Genomic DNA, 20,793 nt, shown 5'->3' with positions numbered 1-20,793 from the left:
TCCTCCACTAAGGAAAGAAGAATATACGTTGAAACGTATATGTGTATATGTTCTTCCCAAAACTCCATGTGCCTGAGACAGGTATCTCATCCTTGGGCAAAAGAATGCTGTGTAAAGACTTTCTAATAGGTAAACAGGCATATATAGGTTTAAAAAAAATTTTTTTATCATTCATATAAAACATTCAGAAAAGGCAATTTTATAAAATGTATATAAGACAGAAGTAGACCAGAATTACCTGACACTTAGGTAAGAAAAGGGGATTAAGATTGGCTGCAAGAGCATGAGAGATCCTATTACAGCAATGGAAATGTTCTCAGATTGTCTTAATGTGGTGGTTACATGAGTTGGTAAAGTTACTAAAAATCACTAAATTTCACACTTTAATTTTGTGATTGTAAAACAGACTTCCAGAAGGTCATTCTGAAGGCAATTTGCGTGAGAAAGCACTGTGTTTAAAGTTATGTAAAGTTTCCTCTTCCTGCTCCACTTTTCATTAGCCAAGTGCAAAAAGGAAGAAAGTCCCGGGCTTCTTTTCTCCTATGTTTATATTATGTGTTGACTTTGAGAACCTCTCAGCTACCAAGAAAAAGACTATTCTAAATATCAATTACTGGGATATCTCCTTAATGATCGATGGCTTAGGGCTTCTTATCTTTCTCTATCCTATACTTGATTTAGTTAAAAGTGGAGCCCAGTATTAGAAACTTGGTGTTTTATCCTGCATTGAGAGGTTCTGAATTCTGATATGTTGTAGGATGGAGCAACAAATGTGTTGAAAATTTCCAACCCCACCTTTCCATACCTCAACTCTTATCAAGAAACACATACGGGACAACGCACCCAATTTCATCAAACATACCCTGAAAGACCTAAAAGCATATATTAACGCCAACACAGTGGTTGTGGGAGACTTTAACACCCCATTATCATCAATAGATAGGTCATCCAAATAAAAAATCAATAAAGAAATCCAAGATCTAAAATATGCAATAGATCAAATGGACCTAGTTGATGTCTACAGAACATTTCATCCAACTTCTACACAATGTACATTCTTCTCAGCAGCCCATGGAACCTTCTCCAAAATAGATCATATCCTAGGGCACAAAGCAAACCTCAGCAAATATAAGAAAATAGAAATTATACTGTGCATACTATCTGATCACAATGCAGTAAAACTAGAACTCAACAACAAAAGTAAAGACAAAAAACATGCAAACAGATGGAAACTAAACAACTCATTACTTAATGAAGAATGGATCATTGATGAAATAAAAAAGGAAATTAAAAAGTTCCTGGAAATCAATGAAAATGAAAACACAACCTACCGGAACTTATGGGATACAGCTAAGGCAGTCCTGAGAGGAAAGTTTATAGTCATGAGTGCATATATTAAAAAGACTGAAAGATCCCAAATCAATGACCTAATGATATATCTCAAACTCCTAGAAAAACAAGAACAAGCAAATCCCAAAACAAATAGAAGGAGAGAAATAATAAAAATAAGAGCTGAAATCAACGAAATAGAAACCAAAAAAAACCATCCAAAGAATTAATGAAACAAAAAGTTGGTTCTTTGAAAAAATAAACAAGATCGATAGACCCCTGGCAAACCTGACTAAACTGAGGAAAGAAAAAACCCAAATTAGTAGAATCAGGAATGCAAAAGGGGAGATAACAACAAACACCGTGGAAGTCCAGGAAATCATCAGAGACTACTTTGAGAACCTATATTCAAATAAATTCGAAAGTCTTAAAGAAATGGACAGATTTCTAGATACATATGATCATCCAAAACTGAACCAAGAGGATATTAATCACCTGATGAGATCTATAACACAAAATGAAATTGAAGCAGCAATCAAGAGTCTCCCCAAAAAGAAAAGTCCAGGACCTGATGGATTCTCTGCTGAATTCTATCAGACCTTTAAAGAAGAACCAACACCAACCCTCCTTAAACTGTTCCATGAAATAGAAAGGGAAGGAAAACTGCCTAATAGATTTTATGAAGCCAGTATTACACTTATCCCCAAACCAGGCAAAGACACCTCCAAAAAGGAGAACTATAGGCCAATCTCCTTAATGAACATCGACGCAAAAAATCCTCAACAAAATAATGGCAAACTGAATTCAACAACACATCAAAAAGATTATTCACCAGGACCAAGTAGGCTTCATCCCAGGAGTGCAGGGGTGGTTCAACATACGAAAATCAATAAACATAATAAACCACATTAACAGAAGCAAAGACAAAAACCACTTGATCATCTCAATAGATGCAGAAAAAGCCTTTGATAAGATCCAACACCATTTCATGATAAAAGCTCTAAGAAAACTAGGAATAGAAGGAAAGTATCTCAACATTATAAAAGCTATATATGACAAACCTACAGCCAGGATTATACTTAACGGAGAAAAACTGAAACCATTCCGTCTAAAATCAGGAACCAGACAAGGATGCCCACTATCTCCACTCCTATTCAACATAGTACTGGAATTCCTAGCCAGAGCAATTAGGCAAGAGGAAGGAATAAAAGGAATACAAATAGGTAAAGAAACTGTCAAAATATCCCTATTTGCAGACGACATGATCCTATACCTTAAATACCCAAAAAACTCTACTCAGAAGCTTCTAGACATCATCAATAGCTATAGCAAGGTAGCAGGATATAAAATCAACATAGAAAAATCATTAGCATTTCTGTACACTAACAATGAGCAAACGGAAAAAGAATGTATGAAAACAATTCCATTTACAATAGCCTCAAAAAAAATCAAAAACCTAGGTGTAAAACTAACAAAAGATGTGAATGACCTCTATAAGGAAACTATAAACTTCTGAAGAAAGAGATTGAGGAAGACTATAGAAAGTGGAGAGATCCCCCATGCTCATGGATTGGTAGAATCAACACAGTAAAAATGTCTATACTCCCAAAAGTAACCTACATGTTTAATGCAATTCCCATCAAAATTCCAATGACATTCATTAAAGAGATTGGAAAATCTACCATGAAATTTATATGGAAACACAAGAGGCCACGAGTAGCCAAGGCAATACTCAGTCAAAAGCACAGTGCTGGAGGTATCACGATACCTGACTTCAAACTATATTACAAAGCAATAACAATAAAAACAGCATGGTACTGGCACAAAAACAGACATGAAGACCAGTGGAACAGAATAGAGGACCCAGATATGAAGCCACACAATTATAACCAACTTGTCTTTGACAAAGGTGCTAAAAATATACGATTGAGAAAAAGCAGCCTCTTCAACAAAAACTGCTGGGAAAACTGGTTACCAGTCTGCAAAAAACTGAAACGAGATCCATGTATATCACCCTATACCAAGATTAACTCAAAATGGATCAAGGATCTTAATATCAGACCACAAACTCTAAAGTTGATACAGGAAAGAGTAGGAAATACTCTGGAGTTAATAGGTATAGGTAAGAACTTTCTCAACAAAACCCCAGCAGCACAGCAACTAAGAGATAGCATAGATAAATGGGACCTCATAAAACTAAAAAGCTTCTGTTCATCAAAAGAAATGGTCTCTAAACTGAAGAGAACACCCACAGAGTGGGAGAAAATATTTGCCAACTATATATCAGACAAAGGACTGATAACCAGAATATATAGGGAACTTAAAAAACTAAATTCTCCCAAAACTAATGAACCAATAAAGAAATGGGCAAGTGAACTAAACAGAACTTTCTCAAAAGAAGAAATTCAAATGGCCAAAAAACACATGAAAAAATGCTCACCATTTCTAGCAATAAAGGAAATGCAAATTAAAACCACACTAAGATTCCACCTCACCCCTGTTAGAATAGCCATCATCAGCAACACCACCACCAACAGGTGTTGGCGAGGATGTGGGGAGAAAGGAACCCTCTTACACTGTTGGTGGGAATGTAAACTAGTGCAACCACTCTGGAAAAAAATGTGGAGGCTACTTAAAAAGCTAAACATTGATCTACCATTTGATCCAGTAATACCACTCTTGGGGATATACCCAAAAGAATGTGACACAGGTTACTCCAGAGGCACCTGCACACCCATGTTTATTGCGGCACTATTCACAATAGCCAAGTTATGGAAACAGCCAAGATGCCCCACCACTGACGAATGGATCAAGAAAATGAGGTATCTATACACAATGGAATTTTATGCAGCCATGAAGAAGAACGAAATGTTATCATTCACTGGTAAATGGATGGATTTGGAGAACATCATTCTGAGTGAGGGTAGCCTGGCCCAAAAGACCAAAAATCGTATGTTCTCCCTCATATGCGGACATTAGATCAAGGGCAAACACAACAAGGGGATTGGACTTTGAGCACATGATAAAAGTGAGAGCACACAAGGGAGGGGTGAGGATAGGTAAGACACCTAAAAAACTAGCTATCATTTGTTGCCCTTAACGCAGAGAAACTAAAGCAGATACCTTAAAAGCAACTGAGGCCAATAGGAAAAGGGGACCAGGAACTAGAGAAAAGGTTAGATCAAAAAAGAATTAACCTAGAAGGTAACACACACGCATAGGAAATTAATGTGAGTCAACTCCCTGTATAACTATCCTTATCTCAACCAGCAAAAACCCTTGTTCCTTCCTATTATTGCTTATACTCTCTCTACACCAAAATTAGAAATAAGGGCAAAATAGTTTCTGCTGGGTATTGAGGGGGTGGGGGGGAGAGGGAGGGGGCGGAGTGGGTGGTAAGGGAGGGGGTGGGTGCAGGGGGGAGAACTGACCCAAGCCTTGTATGCACATATGAATAATAAAAGAAAAATAATAAAAAAAGAAATACATACGGGACAAGAGCTCTACAAGAACTCTGCTAGTGACTTTGACACACATTCAATGCCAAGACGAGCTTTCCTGAGTATTTAAGTGTATGTGATTCTTTTCATCCCTTCCCAACACTCATTCACAGGTTGTGCTATTTGCCAAGGGAGATGGTCACCTTTGAACAGATAGAGTCACACTGTTCAGTGACACTGGTTTAGTGACACTGCAAAAAAGTTCAAGATGATTGGATGAAAGCCATGAATAAAAATTTCACTTGACTTCTTCAGATTCAATATAAGTTCCATAAGAAAGGTGATAAAAGCATATTTTATCAAGTCACATCATGAGACACACAACCACCCTTATGAACACTTCTATGATCTCTAAAGTCTCTAAGGTCACCTCTATGACCTTTTCATTGTTGTTATATTTTCAAAACAATGTCTTGCTATGCAGCCTATCTTCACTTGGCTTTGAAGCTGCATAGTACCTGGTTTTCCTCCTGCCTCTCAGCTCTGTTAAAAAGAAAGAAAGAAAGAAAGAAAGAAAAGAATGAAAGGTAGCTAGGCATGGTGATACACATTTGTAACCCCAGCTGAGTAGAGGAGGAAAGTAATGAACTTGAGTCCAGCCTAGACAAAGGTATCAAGACCCTGCCTCAAAAACAAAATGAAACCAAAAGTACTGGGGCAGTTATTCAAATGATAGAGTACTTTCCTAGCATGTGCAAGGCCCTGGGTTCAATCCTTAGTACCACAAAAAAAAGACTGAAAGGTTAAATCCTCTAATCATTGAGGTGGGACTTGGGGTGTAGCTCAGTGGTACAGCATATGCTTACCAAGCACAAAGACCTAGGTTCAATCCTTAGCATATAAACAAACCCAGAATCAATCCTTAAGATGACCAAAAACTCTGTCCTAAATGGGCCTAGGGCATACTTCCCTTTGTCTAATCATGGTCCCTGCAGGTTCCTGCTCATGGTTAACAGAAGGCAAAGGAACACCAAAAGATGGCCCCAGTACCACCTCCTGAACTACAGACATGCTCCTGTCTCAAGTAACCTACCTCTTCTGAGGTCTCTTCCCAAATGGTATCTGCAGTGGACTGAATGTTTGTGTCCCTCCCAAATTCATATGTTGAAACCCAAATCCCAACGTGATGATATTTGGATGGAGGGCCTTACGGGGGTAATTAGGTCATGAGAATGAAGTAGAATGAAGAAACCTCTTGCAACAGTTTTAAGTGGGGCAGGGAGTGGGCTGAGGAGGAGAGACGGTGGGGGTGATCTAACCAATGTACAATATAAGACTATTAGGAATTATCACAATGAATTCCCCCTGTACAACAAATATATAGTAATAAAAAATTAATGAAAAAAAAGTAGGTCATGAGATAAGCCACTCGTTCTTTGGGACTTGGATACAGCAGAATGAATAACTAGTCTGCGGTCGGTCACAGTCCAGCATTGAACAGTGAGCCGCAGAAGTACATAGATAAGCTTTGGTGAAAGGAGCCAATCCACTGGGTCTTTGCATCACCTCTATTTCTACCACCATGACTACTCTAATCATAGGCCCATTGTGTGAACACCGAGGAGACTTGGGATGGAGACCAGCTGGCTCTTGCTGGCTAAGTTATTCTACTCACTTGCTTTAACATCTGCTCTGCAGTAGATAATTTCTGGTGCGTATATTAATGAACAATGCCATGTTCCATATGAATTTTGCTCTCCCCTAAAATTCCTTCCAAAACTTCCTGCTGTCTCTGAGCTCCCAATATTACACTTCCTCAGCTATTTTCCTCTGCCCAGAATGCAACAGATATCAGTGGTATAACAAAAATTTATATGTACATTTGGTTTCTGTCCCCAGTTCTGACACAGTGCTCCTAAAACCCTTGGCATCTCCAAAGTGATATGAGTGTCTTCTCATGCTGATGAGATAACTGTTGCCTGAGGATCCCTAGATAGTTACAGGGTGGAAGCTCTTCACTAAAAAGACCATGTCAAGATCAGGGGGCTGGAACTTTCAGCCCAAACTCTCAATGTCAAGGTAGAGGATAGGGGCTAGAGATCAAGTTTAATCACCAATGGCCAATAATCTAATCAGTCAGGCCAATGTAATGAAACTTATGTAAAAACCCCTAACCAATGCTAGACATGATGACACAGACCTGTAATCTCAGCACTTGGGGGAGGGGGGTGGAAGTAGGAGGATCACAAGTCTAGGATCAGCCTGGGCAATGAGACCCTATCTCAAAAATTAAAAAAAAAAAAAGTCCTAAAACAACAGAGTCTAGGGAAGCTCCAGGTTGGTGACCATCTCAAGGTGCTAGGAGGGTGGTAAGGCTGGAAAAGACACAGATGCTCCATGCTATCACTCCCCACTACCTTGCCCTGCACATCCCTTCCATTTGGCCTTTTATGAATTGTACCTATAATTAAAGTACTTTCCTGAGTTCTGTGAGTCATTCTAGCAAGCTATCAAACCTGAGGTGGGGTCAAGAGACCCCCTTTACAGCGAGTGGGTCAGAAATATGGGTGGTTCAGTACTTATGCCTGGTGTCTGAAGTAGAAACAGTCCTGTGGAACTGGTCCCTTCATTTATGGAGTCTGCACTAGCTCCAAGTATTTCACGTAAGAATTGAACTATAGGACACCCTGGTGGTATCAGAGAGTTGGAGAACTGGTTGTTGAAATTGAAACCATAGGCTACTCTTCTCTACAAGTGGTTAACCAGGTCTATTTTTCAAGTCTCTGCACACTGGAAGGAATTCTGCTTACCACTGTCTTTCAGGGCTACTTTTGAATAGCGTAGAAATAAGTCTTTGCCAGCTATTCATTGGACAAGAGATTAATACCCAGAATATATAAAGAGCTCAAAAACTTAAACACCAAAAGAACAAATAATCTCATTAATAACTGGACAAATGAATTACAGTTTTAAAAGGAAGACGTGCAACTAGCTAATAAATACATAAAGGAATGTTCAACATCCTTAATCATAAAGTAAATGCAAATCAAAACAACACTGAAATTCCCTCTCACCCCAGTCAGAATGGATATTATCAAGAAAACAAACAACAAATGTGTGAGGAGTCAGGGGATTCACTGTTGGTGAGAATGTAAATTAATCCACCCACTATGGGTCAGTATGGAGGTTTCTCAAAAAACTAAAAATAGAATTACAATATGATCTTGCTATACCACCCTAGGCATATACCAGAAGGAATGTAAGTCAGCATACAACCAAGATACCTGTACGTCCATATTTATTGTGGCACAATCCACTATGGAAACAGCCTAGGTGCCCATCAGCAGATGAATGGATAAAGAAAACATGGCACATCTACACAATAATATATTATTTGTTCATAAAGAAGAATGAAATTATGTCATTTTCAGAAAAGTGACTGGAATTGAAGATCATTATGTTAAGTGACATTAGCCAGACTCAGAAGATAAATTCCACATTTTCTCTCTTATGTGAAACCTAGATGTAAAAAACAAAAAGAATATGATAAATAAAAGAATATGAAAATAAAAGGGGAAAGACTTGGGCAAGAACCAGTGGAAGAGGGGAAAGGACGGGAAGAATATGATCCAAGTACACTGCGTGCACATATCAAAGGGTCAAAACGAAACCCATTGTAAGAATTTGCAAGTTTTAAAAAGGGGGATTTGAGAGGAGAGGGATGAGAAAATGTAACAGAGGGGGTGACATGAATGAAGTCATATGCATGTGTGGCAAATCACAACAAAACCCCTAACTCTGTACAATTAATATACATTAATAAAAATAATTTATTTTTTGAAAAAGAAAAGCACCTTGTGATGGATGTGATATTGTGCTCTCCTCAAGCCCAGGCCTAAGATCTTTTAAAAAAAAAAAAAGCCAAAAGAAAAGAAATAATAAAACTCACTGGACTGTGAATAGCTTCAAGGCAATGAAGGGTGCAGAGACTCCACAGAATCAAAGCCTCTTTTTCAATGATGACATCCAGTCCATCTCAACAGTCAGGTCCATTTGGAAGTCTTTTGCAAATTTTCCCCAAATTTTCTTATAAAATGTTCCAAATATTTAAAAATGTTTATAATAAACATATATCCTTTTTTAGCGTGAATAATTTTATTGTTGGTGGCACTGGGGCTTGAACTGGGGGGCTTCCCACTTGCTAGGCAGGCTCTCTATTACTTGAGCCACAACTCCAGCCCTAAGCATGAATTATTTATTTTTTTAATGAAACTTTTATGTTTTTATTTATTGTTGTTGTTACTAGGGGTACATTGTGACATTTACAAAAGATTTTACAATATATCGTAGTTGAGTTCACCTCCTTTTTTAAAGTCACAATAGTAGAAGCTCCTTTCCCTAAGTGAATTGCAGTATCACCTTTCCTGGAACATTTTATCTAACGACCTCTACCCCAAGGCTAAATTAGTGTCCTTTCCTCCCTGTGCTCCTCCAAATTGTTCTAGCCATATCTTGCTCCTACCACATGTACTATAATCATTTATTTTTTTCACAGGTCAGCTCCAACTGAGTACCTTGAATACCAAATTATGACAGCCATCTTGATATTCTGAGTGCCAGACCAGAGTAGGTTCCCAATAAATGTTCGCTGAATGAATGAAAAAAAACCAGTGCATTCCTAGGTTCTGTATCTCTTTCTAAAATGAAAGAAGATGCAATTGGAGCAAAAAAGCAGAGAGAGAGAGAGAGAGAGAGAGAGAGAGAGAGAGAGAGAGAGAGAGAGAACGCTTAGTTTTTGCTTCCCTTAAGCAGATTCTTTCTTGCCAAAAGATAGATACATGGCTTTGCATAAAGAGACAATGATTCTGTATTTGCACAAGGTGGAGCACCATAGGCTTAAGAATTAAGTGACAAAAGTAAGTGGGAGGAAAACAAAATCCTACATTCTATTTTGAATCCTTAGCTCCAAGGGAGGCAAGGAGCCATAATGAACGAGTAGAATTGTAGGACTAAAATTTCTGAGCAAAAAGATTATGAATTTGTCTTTAAGGTTTGTTTCAAAAATATGTTTCTGCTTTGACATTTACTTAAGATTTACTAAAGTTGAGATGCAGCAATAAAGGAATTAGCGGTACATAGATAAGATTAAGTTCACAGTCATAGATCCGTGGAGATTCAAGCAGAAGGTCAGTAACTTAAATATCAATAAAACACAAGTTTACTTTCTACAAAGCCTGATGCCACCCAATGCCTGAGCACCTAAAAACCCAGAATGGCTGCTTTACGATAAATGTTTTGAGACCAGCACTGAATTGACACAACTGACAGCCTGGGAAAAGGGTCTAAACTGCCTGAGAATAAGGAATTTCACCCAGGGGGCCAGTGAGGACCCTAGAAAACCATTGTATCACTGCCACCAAATCCTCATTCATTTCTCTTTCTCCCACCCCTTTTTAAAAAATTATTATTATAGTTGTAATAGGGGTACCTTGCAATACTGCGGATGTTCTTACAATATATCATAGCTGAATTCACCCCTCCATCATTCCCCTTTATCCCTCCTCCCCCAGTTCCTGGCATAGTTTCGACATGTCTCATTTTTCCATTTTCATACATGAGTACATATTTCCACCATATTCACCATCCTATGGCCTTTCTTTATATCCTCCCCCTCCTACTGATATCCACCCCCCCACAGGACCTGTTTTGCCTTCCTGTTCTCTGTTTTTTTGGAGGAAAATGGTGGTTTTGTTTGTTTAAATAGTTATACAGGACGTTTCATTGTGACATTTCCATGTATGTATGTATTAAAACCCAAACTGGTTCATCCACTCTATTTTTTTCCTTTCTACCTTAGTCCCCTTTTTATGGTGGTTTTAGTCAACAAATACCAATCAGTAATTGCTAGGTGCTGGGCACCCTACTAGAAGTGGTAAATACAACATGGTCACTTAGGGTCAGTGAGATAAGTGGTCACCAGGAGGAGACAATAAATTAGCATTAGGGGGTTAGAAAGGACTCTCCTCGTTTGCCAAAAATGATAAATCTGGAAAAAGAGTCTAGCAGATAAAAAGCAGCCAAAGAAGATCATTGAAAGCAGGAAGTAAGGCACAGCCCAATGCGTGAGGCAAGGGACCCAGAAGGGATAAAATGATAAAACTCATCACACTTAAGCAACCGTGAGCAACCACTGTTATGTTAGAACATTACAGTTACAAGGACTAGAGGTGTGGCTCAAGTGATAGAGCACCCGCCTAGCAAGTGCAAGGCCCTGAGTTCAAATCCCACTACTGCCAAAACCAAAACAATATGCCTTAGAACATTCTGGCTGCAGTTCACAAAGCCTTTATAGGTGGGAATCTGAAGTTCTTTAGTTCTCGTACGACAAACCTGTGAATTAGCCTTCTTTGATCTTAGGGAGTCCCAGTGAATAAATATTTATTGAACCTCTGGGTGTGATGTTCACATTTTATGCCAGATAATGGGAATCAGTCCAGTTAGTTCATAAGAAGAGAGTTAATGTTGGAAATTCTGTGTTCACAAAACCACTGGACAGGCTGGGGGCACAGACTCCAGACTAAACTCCCAGTAGTGATTCCTAGACAATCGCAGTTATAGCCCAACAAAGGAACTGGGACTTCACCTCCCTCCTTAAAGGAACTGCTTATTGGAACTGTGATTGCCTTTCTACAGGCCTCCCTCCCTGGACTGAGCTCACCAAGAAAAGAAAACAGAAACCTCTATGTTTAGATCCCTGACTGCGGGTTGGAAGAGCCTCCTGTCCCCAGCAGCTCTTCTCTCCCTGAGGAGCAGCAGCAGTGGGGTCAATCATAGGCTCAAGCTGCCCATCAAAGTTGCTGTGGTTACAGGATCCACAAATGGGTGAGATCAAGTCTGGGAATTCAGGAACAGTGGGTATCTTGGGATTTTGTGGACATCATTGTTTTAGCTTCCTCCCCATAACGCAAAACGTACTAGGCTTAAGAGCTAGTATTTTGGGAGGGATGTGATCCCAAGGACAGAATAAGAAGTCAGGACAGGAGCCAAAGTCAGTGCAATATGTGTTTCCAAAATGGTCAACTACAGGCCACTGAGTGATGGGCCTACACGTTCAGGAGAAAACAAAAACTGCATCTCAGAGACACCCATCAGGGCAGGGCAGAGGGAATTCAGCCATTGCTCCCAAACGTCTGTGCTACATTGGTTAATAACCCTATCCTTCCAAGCTGCGTGCCTGTGAGCACTCTGGGTTCTTAGGCTGAGACAATGAACTCTAAAGTTGCATGTAAAGCACACCAAAGCCTTCAGGAACTAGGACTGGATTCACAGTAGCAGCTCCAGAAGGAGGTGAGGCCAAGGTCTGATGTGGCACACAGAACATGCAATATACCCAGGACTGATGAATCCCCCTCTCTACCTCTTCTGTCCTCTTTCCATTCATAGGTGAGACATGAAGTTAAATGTTCCGGGTTAGTGGAGAGAATTCAGTTGGGACCTCAGGATGAGAAATAGAGCGAGAAAATCACATCCTCTCCATGTCTGTCTGCAGGATTGGCTTCGCGATGGCCCCACCTCTGGCCCAGGATGGGGCCCATGTGGTCATCGGCAGCCGGAAGCAGCAGAACGTGGACAGGGCTGTGGCCAAGCTGAGGGGGGAGGGGCTGAGTGTGGTGGGTACTATGTGCCATGTGGGGAAGACTGAGGTAACCATGGTGAGGAGCAAAGGAGGTACAGCCAGGGACCCAGGGAGTTTGCTTCTTTGACCCCATTGTGTGGGGGTCATTGCATGAATGGACTCCACTATGTATCACTAACTCCTAGTCAGCAGGCCCATGGTCTCCCTTGAACATACCCGGCCAGAGAAAGGAGATGCTGGGGAAGGGAGGGAGCTGCTGGGGTGGGAAGTATGGCTAGTGGGGAAGGAGTCTGCTTACAGCTACCTGTTGAGTATTAGCCAGGCCCTCCTCTCTGGAAGATTCTTGAGGAGAAATTTGAGGAAGGCAGAAATGTTGTAGAGAAGGAAGTCCTAGTTTTAAGTTGGAGCTACAGTGCTCAGGAATTGGAAAGTAACAGTAACATTTCAGGAAATGGTGTGGATGAGAGAGAAGTGGTTTTCCATCCTTGTTTGAAGTTGTTCCTCTACTGATTTGACCCACACAAAGCCCGAGGGCCATCAAACATGAATGATATCCCACTGTAGCACAAACCTTCTTCTGCTACCTGACCCTGGTCCTCAATGTCCCCTTCTTATCTGCAGGCTCTGGAACACTGTGGGGGTGTGGACTTTCTGGTGTGCATAGAGGGCGTCAAATCCCTTGGTGGGAAGTACCTTGGGGAGCAGTGAACAGGTCTGGGACAAGGTGAGGTCTGGGGAAGCACATAAGGGGCTGGTAGGTCTTCATCCTTACCATTGGAGTAACCCTCTCTCCATCTTGGCTCACACACCCAGAGCTGGTCCTCAGCTCTCACACATCCACCCAACTATTGCAGGATCATTGGTCCAGAGCAAGGCCAGGAACCCAAACTCCCTGATCCTCAATTTCCCCATCTGTGTAATGGAAGGAAGTATCTAAGTTGTAGTTCTGGTCCCCCTTGTTCAGGAGCTCCCAGTCTGTAAACCATTTGTGACCAAATAATCACACACAAAAAAAGTGGGCACAGAGAAGAGAATGACTCTCTTCCTTGCCAAGGGATGCTTAGTCCCCAACACTGGCACTTCCAGGTTGTAACCCTAAAATCCAGCCCTCCCCAGACTCAGCTGCTGATGTGTGCTCTGCTCCAGATGGAACTGGTGCCCTTGGAGCCATGGGAAGATATCGTCCAAGACTTCCACCCTCTGAATCCTCAGCCTGATCGGTTTGTTCCTACATCTTCAGGATATCCCCACCTCCTCGAATGCCAGGAAGGCCAGCACTCTGTCCATTTCCCCTTGGCAGAGGAATCACGCCTGCATTCTAACATTTCCTGATACTGTGAGACTCTGCACTGACTGTGTCTCCCCTCCTCCACTCCTAATTTGCTCTGATTTCAGATCCTGAATGTGAACATGAAGGCCCCAGCCCTGTTGCTGAGCCAGTTGCTGCCCCACATGGAGAAGAGAGGGTGAGGGAGAGGAAGGGCAATAGGGAGGGAGCTGCTTGATATCAAACAAAGAGTAGGGAAATGAGAATGAGAGGGGCCAGGTTTTAGTTAGACCCTCCAGTAGGAAACAGGCTTCGCTGGGCCAGTAATACAAGAACAGTGAGAGTATGTCTTTCAAATTTATATGTCTCCTAAAGAATCGAAAGAATTCTATCCATTTTGTGCCCAGAGAATATATCTGGAGTGGCCAGGGAGTCTGGCAAGGAGTCTTCTGAAAGAAAGGATGAGGGATCCACAGATAAAGAGCCAGAGTTCCCACAGCTGTCCTGAAACTAGAGAAATGTAAATAGCCTCTCTTGAGCTGTAGGAGCTCAGGCCACAGCATCTAGGTTGATGACCTGAGGCACCCCATGGTTTGCCCACAATTAGAGCAGTTATGTTTCTCAGTCCTACTCAACTCTTGTCTCTTAGACCACTCATGTCTTCTCTCATCTTCCCCTAGCCTCAGCTGGTCAATTCCCAAGCTAGGAAGTCGCCTCCTGGCAGGTAGATACCTGCCTGTCCAGCTTCATCTTCACCTGTGAGATGGGCCTGGCGCTGTCTCTTGCTGACCTGATTTCCCACTGATCTTGGTGACTTGGGATATTTCCAGATGTTCTCCAGGATTTCCTGAGCAGAATAATCTGGCTGTGCTCCTAAGAGCTCCTTTTCACTCAGCAAGTTGTAGATCCAATCATTAGAAGCTTTCCATTGTGTGGCCAGCCTCCAGCCTCTAGGAACATGGTTTCTCCTGAAGGTGCTTTAGCCAATCCCATTCTGGTCCCCAACCTAGGCCAGTCTCATTCCTGTTCCAAAGAAAGACTTCCCCCTCAGCTTTCTCCCTGCTGAAGGTCAATGCCAACAGTCTTCACTCCCTCCTTAAAATGGGCAGTGGAGGTTTTCCCAATCTGGGTCAAGTGCTTTGTAGACATAGCTTTAAGACCCCTTTTTCAGGGCCAGGCAGGTAACACAGTGGTAGAAAACTTGTACGCATGCATGAGGCCTTGGGTTCAATCCCCAGCATAAGAAAAAAAAGGAAGGAAGGAAGGAAGGAAGGAAGGGGAGAGAGGGAGGGAGAAAGGAAGGAAGGAAGGAAGGAAGGAAGGGAAGGAAGGAAGGGGAGAGAGGTAGGGAGAAAGGAAGGAAGGAAGGAAAGAAAGAATGAAGGGGAGAGAGGGAGGGAGGGAGGGAGGAAGGAAAGAGGAAGGGAAGGAAGGAAGGAGAGAGAAGGAGAGAGGGAGGGAGGGAAAGAGAGAGAAAGAAAATGAAAAAGAAAAATCCTTCTTCCAACTGGACAATTCTGGAGCCGCTGCTGAATTCAGCAAGCACATGCTGATCACAGAACAGAAGTTGGGCTGCTTCTCCCAACTGGGGTGATGGTCTGTGAAATAAAACCATGACTACTAAGGCCCCTTCCAGGTCCAATGTAGACATTGTGGTATTAGATTGAACCATATTTTCACAAACACCACTTTTGTAGATTAAAATAATGGCCTAATAGTAATTTATATGGTTCAACAATGCAATGGTTTTCAGACTTTTATGAGAGAATACCAGGTACAGGGGCCCAATATATAACACAGATGGCAGGAGAGATAGACACTCGGGTTGAAATGTGGGTTGAGGTGCGCAACCATTTTTTTCTCTGCCTAATCCCCTGTTGTCCATCCTGGGCTCCTCTGCAAAACCTGACTTCTCAAAACTGGTTGTACAAAGACAGCACAGGGTTTTGAGATCTGCTCTGCCACTAGCTACATTTCTGGGCATTTAAACTCTCAGGCCTTCATGTCCTTGTGTCTTAAGTCAGAATAAGGGTGATCAGCCAGTTTACTGGGAACATTAACTGACATAATAAGTTTGTCAGCTATCAAGTGAAGAGCACACAGTAAAGACTATGTCTACTTGTGAACATTTAATAAATAACAAACATTATTTGAAAGTAAAATAGTATCTTCAGTATAGATTGTCATGTAAGTAGTATAAATATAATTTAATAAAGTTGGTTTATTATTTATAATAAACTTTTTTTTTTTTTGGCAGTACTAGGGTTTGAACTCAGGGCCTCAAACTTGCTGGGCAGGTACTGTACCATGGGGTACCACGTGAGCCACTCCACCGGCCTTTTCTTGCGTTGGATGTTTTTGCGGTAGGGTCCTGCTTTAAGCCCAGGCTAGTCTGGACCACAGTCTTCCTATCTGTGTTTCCCAGTATAGCTGAGATGACAGGTGTGTGCCACCACACCCAGTCATTGGTTGAGATGGGATCTTGCTAACTTTTTTGCCCAGGCTGACCTCAAACCATGATCCTCTCATCTCCACCTCCTGACTAGCTAGAATTACAAACTGCAATCAGGAGGATCTTTGTTCCAGGCCAGCCCTGGCAAAAATGTTAATAAGACCCCATCTCAGTGGAAAAAGCTGGGCACAGTGGCATACCTGGCATCCCAGCTACAGCTGCAAGGCTAAAACAGGAGGATCATGGTCCAGGACGGCCTGGGCAAAGCATGAGACACTATTTCAAAACTAACCAGAGCAAAAAGGACTGGAGGCATGGCTTGATGGCAGAGCACCTGCCTAGCAAGTGCTAAATCCTGTGTTCAAACCCAAGTACTGGGGTTTATAATATTTATAATATGTATTTTTATATAATTATATATAATATATAAAATTATAATATATATTATATAATTATATATATATAATGTTGTATGGGATAAGGTAAGAATACCAATTTTTAAACTTTGATTAGCTAAACAGACCTGTTTTATTTTCTAGGGTAATACCTACAGAATTCAACAAAAGTATGAAGTACATTTTCAAACTAATAAAAGGGGAGCAGAAATAGAAAAAAAAATCCAAAAGGAAGAAAGAATGGACAGAAAACAAAACAAGAAACTGGACAAGTAAAAAAAAATCACAAAATAGAATGTTAGATATTAATCCCAGTACACCAGTAATTGCAGTTACGAAATAAAGATTGACCAGTTACAATTTTTAATCAAATTAAAGTTTTGTCTGTTTGTTGGTTTGGAGGTACTGGGGTTTGAACTCAGGCCATGTGCTTACTAGGCAGGTGCTCTACCACCACTTGAGCCATTCCCCCACTCTTTTTCAGTTTAGTGGTTCTTCAAATAGGGTCTCGAGTTTTGGGTTGGGGCCAGCCTGCACCACCATCCTCTGATCCATTCCTCCCACATAGCTGGTTACAGGCATGCACCACCATGAACAGAGAAATTAAAGTTTTTTAATGGAATTAAACAACAATGACCTGTTTTTCCAGGTTTTTCATTTTTGTTGACTGTGCTGGAAAGGAATAAATAGTTCTGGGGAGAGATAGGAATCGAGAGATTGCTTGTATTTAGGGCAAGCAAGCAAACCACAGCACACTGTCAAAGAGTCTCAGCTCAACTGCTACATCTAAAGTTCACGTTGTAGATCCCTCTTCACAGACAATCAAGGCAGGCAATATCTTTCTGGACCATAAACAACAGTGATTACCGGAGTATTCATCTATGTGAAATAAAAGCCCAAGTTGAAATGCGCAGGGAGAAAGTAAACACGCAAAAAGTACTAGACAGAAATAATACAGAGCAGAAATCAATGGAAAAGAAAACAAAATACAAAATAATGATCAAGAAAACCAAAACTGCCAAGTGCCAGTAGCTCATGCCTATAATCCTAGCTACTTGGGATGCTGAGATCCAGAGAATCACAGTTCAAGACCAGCCTAGGCAAATAGTTTGAGAGACACCAGCTCTAAAAAACACAAATGAAAGGACCGGCAGAGTGGCTCAAGTGGTAGAGAGTCTGCCTAGCAAGCACAAGGCCTTAGTTCAAACCCCAATGCCACCAAAAAAACACAAAAACAAACAAACAAACACACATAGATGGCTTCTCTAGCAATATAATTTGAGAAATATAGTTGATGACCTGGAAGAAAATGGACAAAGCCCTCTATAGGCCCAAGCTATTCTCACTCACACATCCTCTTCCCCTCTTCCACGCAATATCCATCCTCAGTCACACACAAAATCACCACCTTCAAGTCATGTCCTATCCTCTCTTTATCTTCCCAGACAGGGTTCAGTGGTTCTGATGTCCTCAACTGCAGCCTATATTCCTCTATGTGTAAGTATGACTGTCTATAGTGCCTGGATGGGTAAGTGGAAACTCTCCCCCATTTCATCTGGAAAATCTGGGGCATGGAAATAACCAACACTGGACAATGGCTCACGTGCAAAAGTGATCACTGTGTGTCAGAGAGCTTACCTAAATGCATTTAGTGGCTTCTTGTCATCTCTTTCGGGCATTGTCTCGCTGGACTTGATGATTCAGAGATGTAACTGGAATAGGTTCCCTGGGCAGAACTCATGAAATCCAAGTGACTCTCCCTTGTCCTCAATCCAGTCTATTGCTCTCAGTTTCTTTCTGTCCACAGTTGCTGGGGGCCCACAATGTCAGTAAAACAGCCCTGCTGGGCCTCACCAAGACTCTAGCAGTGGAGCTGGCACCAAAGAACATCCGGGTAAACTGCCTGGCACCAGGATTCATCAACACAGACTTCAGCCAAGTGGTGAGGGCCAAGGGCAGTTCCTGTTCCTACCCACTGAGCACTAGGGTGCCTACTGCTTGGAGTTCATGCTCCAGAGAGACCTAGATTCTCAGACTTAGATCTGCGGGCTCTTGCTCTGATGCTCTGCTCCCCAGCCTTTGGGATCCACAGCAGAATCAGAATCAGTGCTCTGTCAAGGGCCAGCCCAGAGTCCTGCAGAAGCCCTTTCGCAAACACAGAGCTTGTGTGGTGTAAAGCCCTTGTGATTCTATCCGCATGAACAGCACTAACCTTTTGATCTTTCCTTTAGCTTGCTGAAGACGCAAACCTTAAAGAAACAGTGAATTCACTGTATGAAATACAGAGGTGGGTTGGGATGAGGCAATGTCCCTGTAGATCCGAACTAACATGACCTCAGACCCTCAGGAAGGGTAAAAGATCACAGATCATCCACTGCAGGCTGTTATCCATTCCCCTTTCTGGGATCTAATGACCCCCCCTAGTCCTGGGATGACCTCTCCCCTTCCCTGCAGGACCCACAGAGTTTCACTTGTAGCTCTTTGCTCATCCCCAAAAGGTCTTGATTTCATGCTGTCACACAGGTGCCCAGGGCCAATGGGGAAGATGTCACTTGTCTCAGCCTCACTTCTCTCTCTATGCAGAGAAGGGCAGTCTGAGGACTGTGTGGGACTTGTGTCCTTCCTGTGCTCTCAAGACGACAGGTACATCACTGGTGAGAACATCATGGTGGCTGCCTTCTCCCCTCTGCTCTGAGGAGCCTGAGTTCAGAGTTGGGGTTCACCTCTCCATGCAGAAGCCCCGTGTGCTTTGGGACCACATCCTACAGCAGTTTATTGAGGATTAACCGGTGCTCCAAACGTGAACTCTTTGATCCAAAGCTTTCACTGATGGAACTAATAAATGACATCAGAAAACTATCATTAAAACCAACTAAAACAATGTCAGCTTTGCCATGGAGCAAAACATGTGCTCGTGAGTCTTGGGTGTGAGAAAGGAGCTAAAGTTGTCAGGGAGAGGAGATGGCTTTCTGAGCACACGACTAAGTGCTTTCATATGATTTGTCTCCTAAACATTTCTGTCAACCTGCTAATGCAACAGTAGAGGAAGTCAGGACCTGGAGAGATTTCAGGACAATGCTGGAGAACACACATCTGGCTTTGCATAGGAATTGAACCCCAGTCTGTTTATACAAGAGAGGGACCAGCATGGAATCCATGTCTGAGGGGAAAGACCTGACCCCAGGGTCCAAAGAGTTAGAAGTCAGAATGGTTGTTGCTTAAGCTTGAAGAAAGTAAGCATCCTGTTTGAAAACAAGTGAAGGGTGGTAGAGGTACAAAGGAAAGTGTGATGGTGCAATTCTGTAATCCCAGCACTCAGGAGGCTGAGGCAGAACAAAGGAGATTTGAAGTCAGTGGAAGTTACGTAGCAAGACCCTGTTTCAAAAAAAAATGAAGGAAAATGAAAATGTAGGGAAATAACTAACACCAGACCCCATTCAGTGTTATTAGGAATGGTACTGAGTACTTAGAAGCCAAGTACAAGGAAGTAACCCCAGAGAAGTGGCACAGAGCCGTGCCCCTTGAACTTGCACCATTGAGTACTAGTGCTCATTGAATACAAGTCCATTCCCTCTTCCCACAGGGGAGGGGTGTATGGAACTGAAGTCTTTTTGTTGGTGTGATAATAGGAATCTGAAACAGAAAAGCCAGGCAGTCATAACTGGGCTCTTTCAGTGGGAAATAGTATTCTAAGACTACCATTTGGATGCTAGGGAAAGCAATCCCTTTGGTTTGTTTGCCCTTTGTAAGCTTGTTCGGTGGAAAAAGCTAATAAAAATTTTATATGTATGTACATTATATAATAATAATAATATATGTAATAAGTTCAGTGATACTTTCTTAAGTCAAATTTAGAACCACACAATGGCCTGAGGAATACTATACTATCCTACTACCAATGTGTTTTAAATTAGCTTAAATTTTTTTTGCAAATGCCATCTCCAGCCGCCCCCTCATTTTTACAGCTGTGCTACATCTAGATCATACAGCCATTACACTCCATATTCCCTTCCTTAAAACTCCCATTTATTTTATTAGCAACTATATTTATAGGTTTACATCTAGCCCTGCCACACCTGCATTATCAGGGCAAAAGCTAACCTCATTTAGGCTTAGCTCTCCAAGGAACCATATTTAATGCTCACCATCAGTTCCCATGTCAGTAATGTCTGGTTACTTTGGTTGTCCAACACTTGTTCTCAGGAAGGGTTCGTGACGGGCTGATAAGATATGCAGTCCCAAGTTTTCCATGGTGTCAGCCAGTGTCCCTTTGC

General features: G+C 41.8%; 1 protein-coding gene across 1 annotated transcript; it reads left to right on the top strand.

The window, feature by feature from the left end:
• Nucleotides 1–11,511: 11,511 nt before the first annotated feature.
• Nucleotides 11,512–19,214, top strand: LOC109702317 (dehydrogenase/reductase SDR family member 2, mitochondrial). The gene is given in 8 exon segments (XM_074066926.1): nucleotides 11,512–11,651; nucleotides 12,319–12,481; nucleotides 13,027–13,077; nucleotides 13,079–13,129; nucleotides 13,801–13,871; nucleotides 17,965–18,016; nucleotides 18,327–18,483; nucleotides 19,051–19,214. Coding segments are annotated over 8 exon segments (849 nt in total).
• The last annotated feature ends 1,579 nt before the right edge of the window (nucleotides 19,215–20,793 follow it).

Source organism: Castor canadensis, chromosome 3 (genome assembly GCF_047511655.1).
Source record: "Castor canadensis chromosome 3, mCasCan1.hap1v2, whole genome shotgun sequence".
Taxonomy (NCBI): domain Eukaryota; kingdom Metazoa; phylum Chordata; class Mammalia; order Rodentia; family Castoridae; genus Castor; species Castor canadensis.
This window is presented reverse-complemented; position numbering and strand designations above follow the sequence as displayed.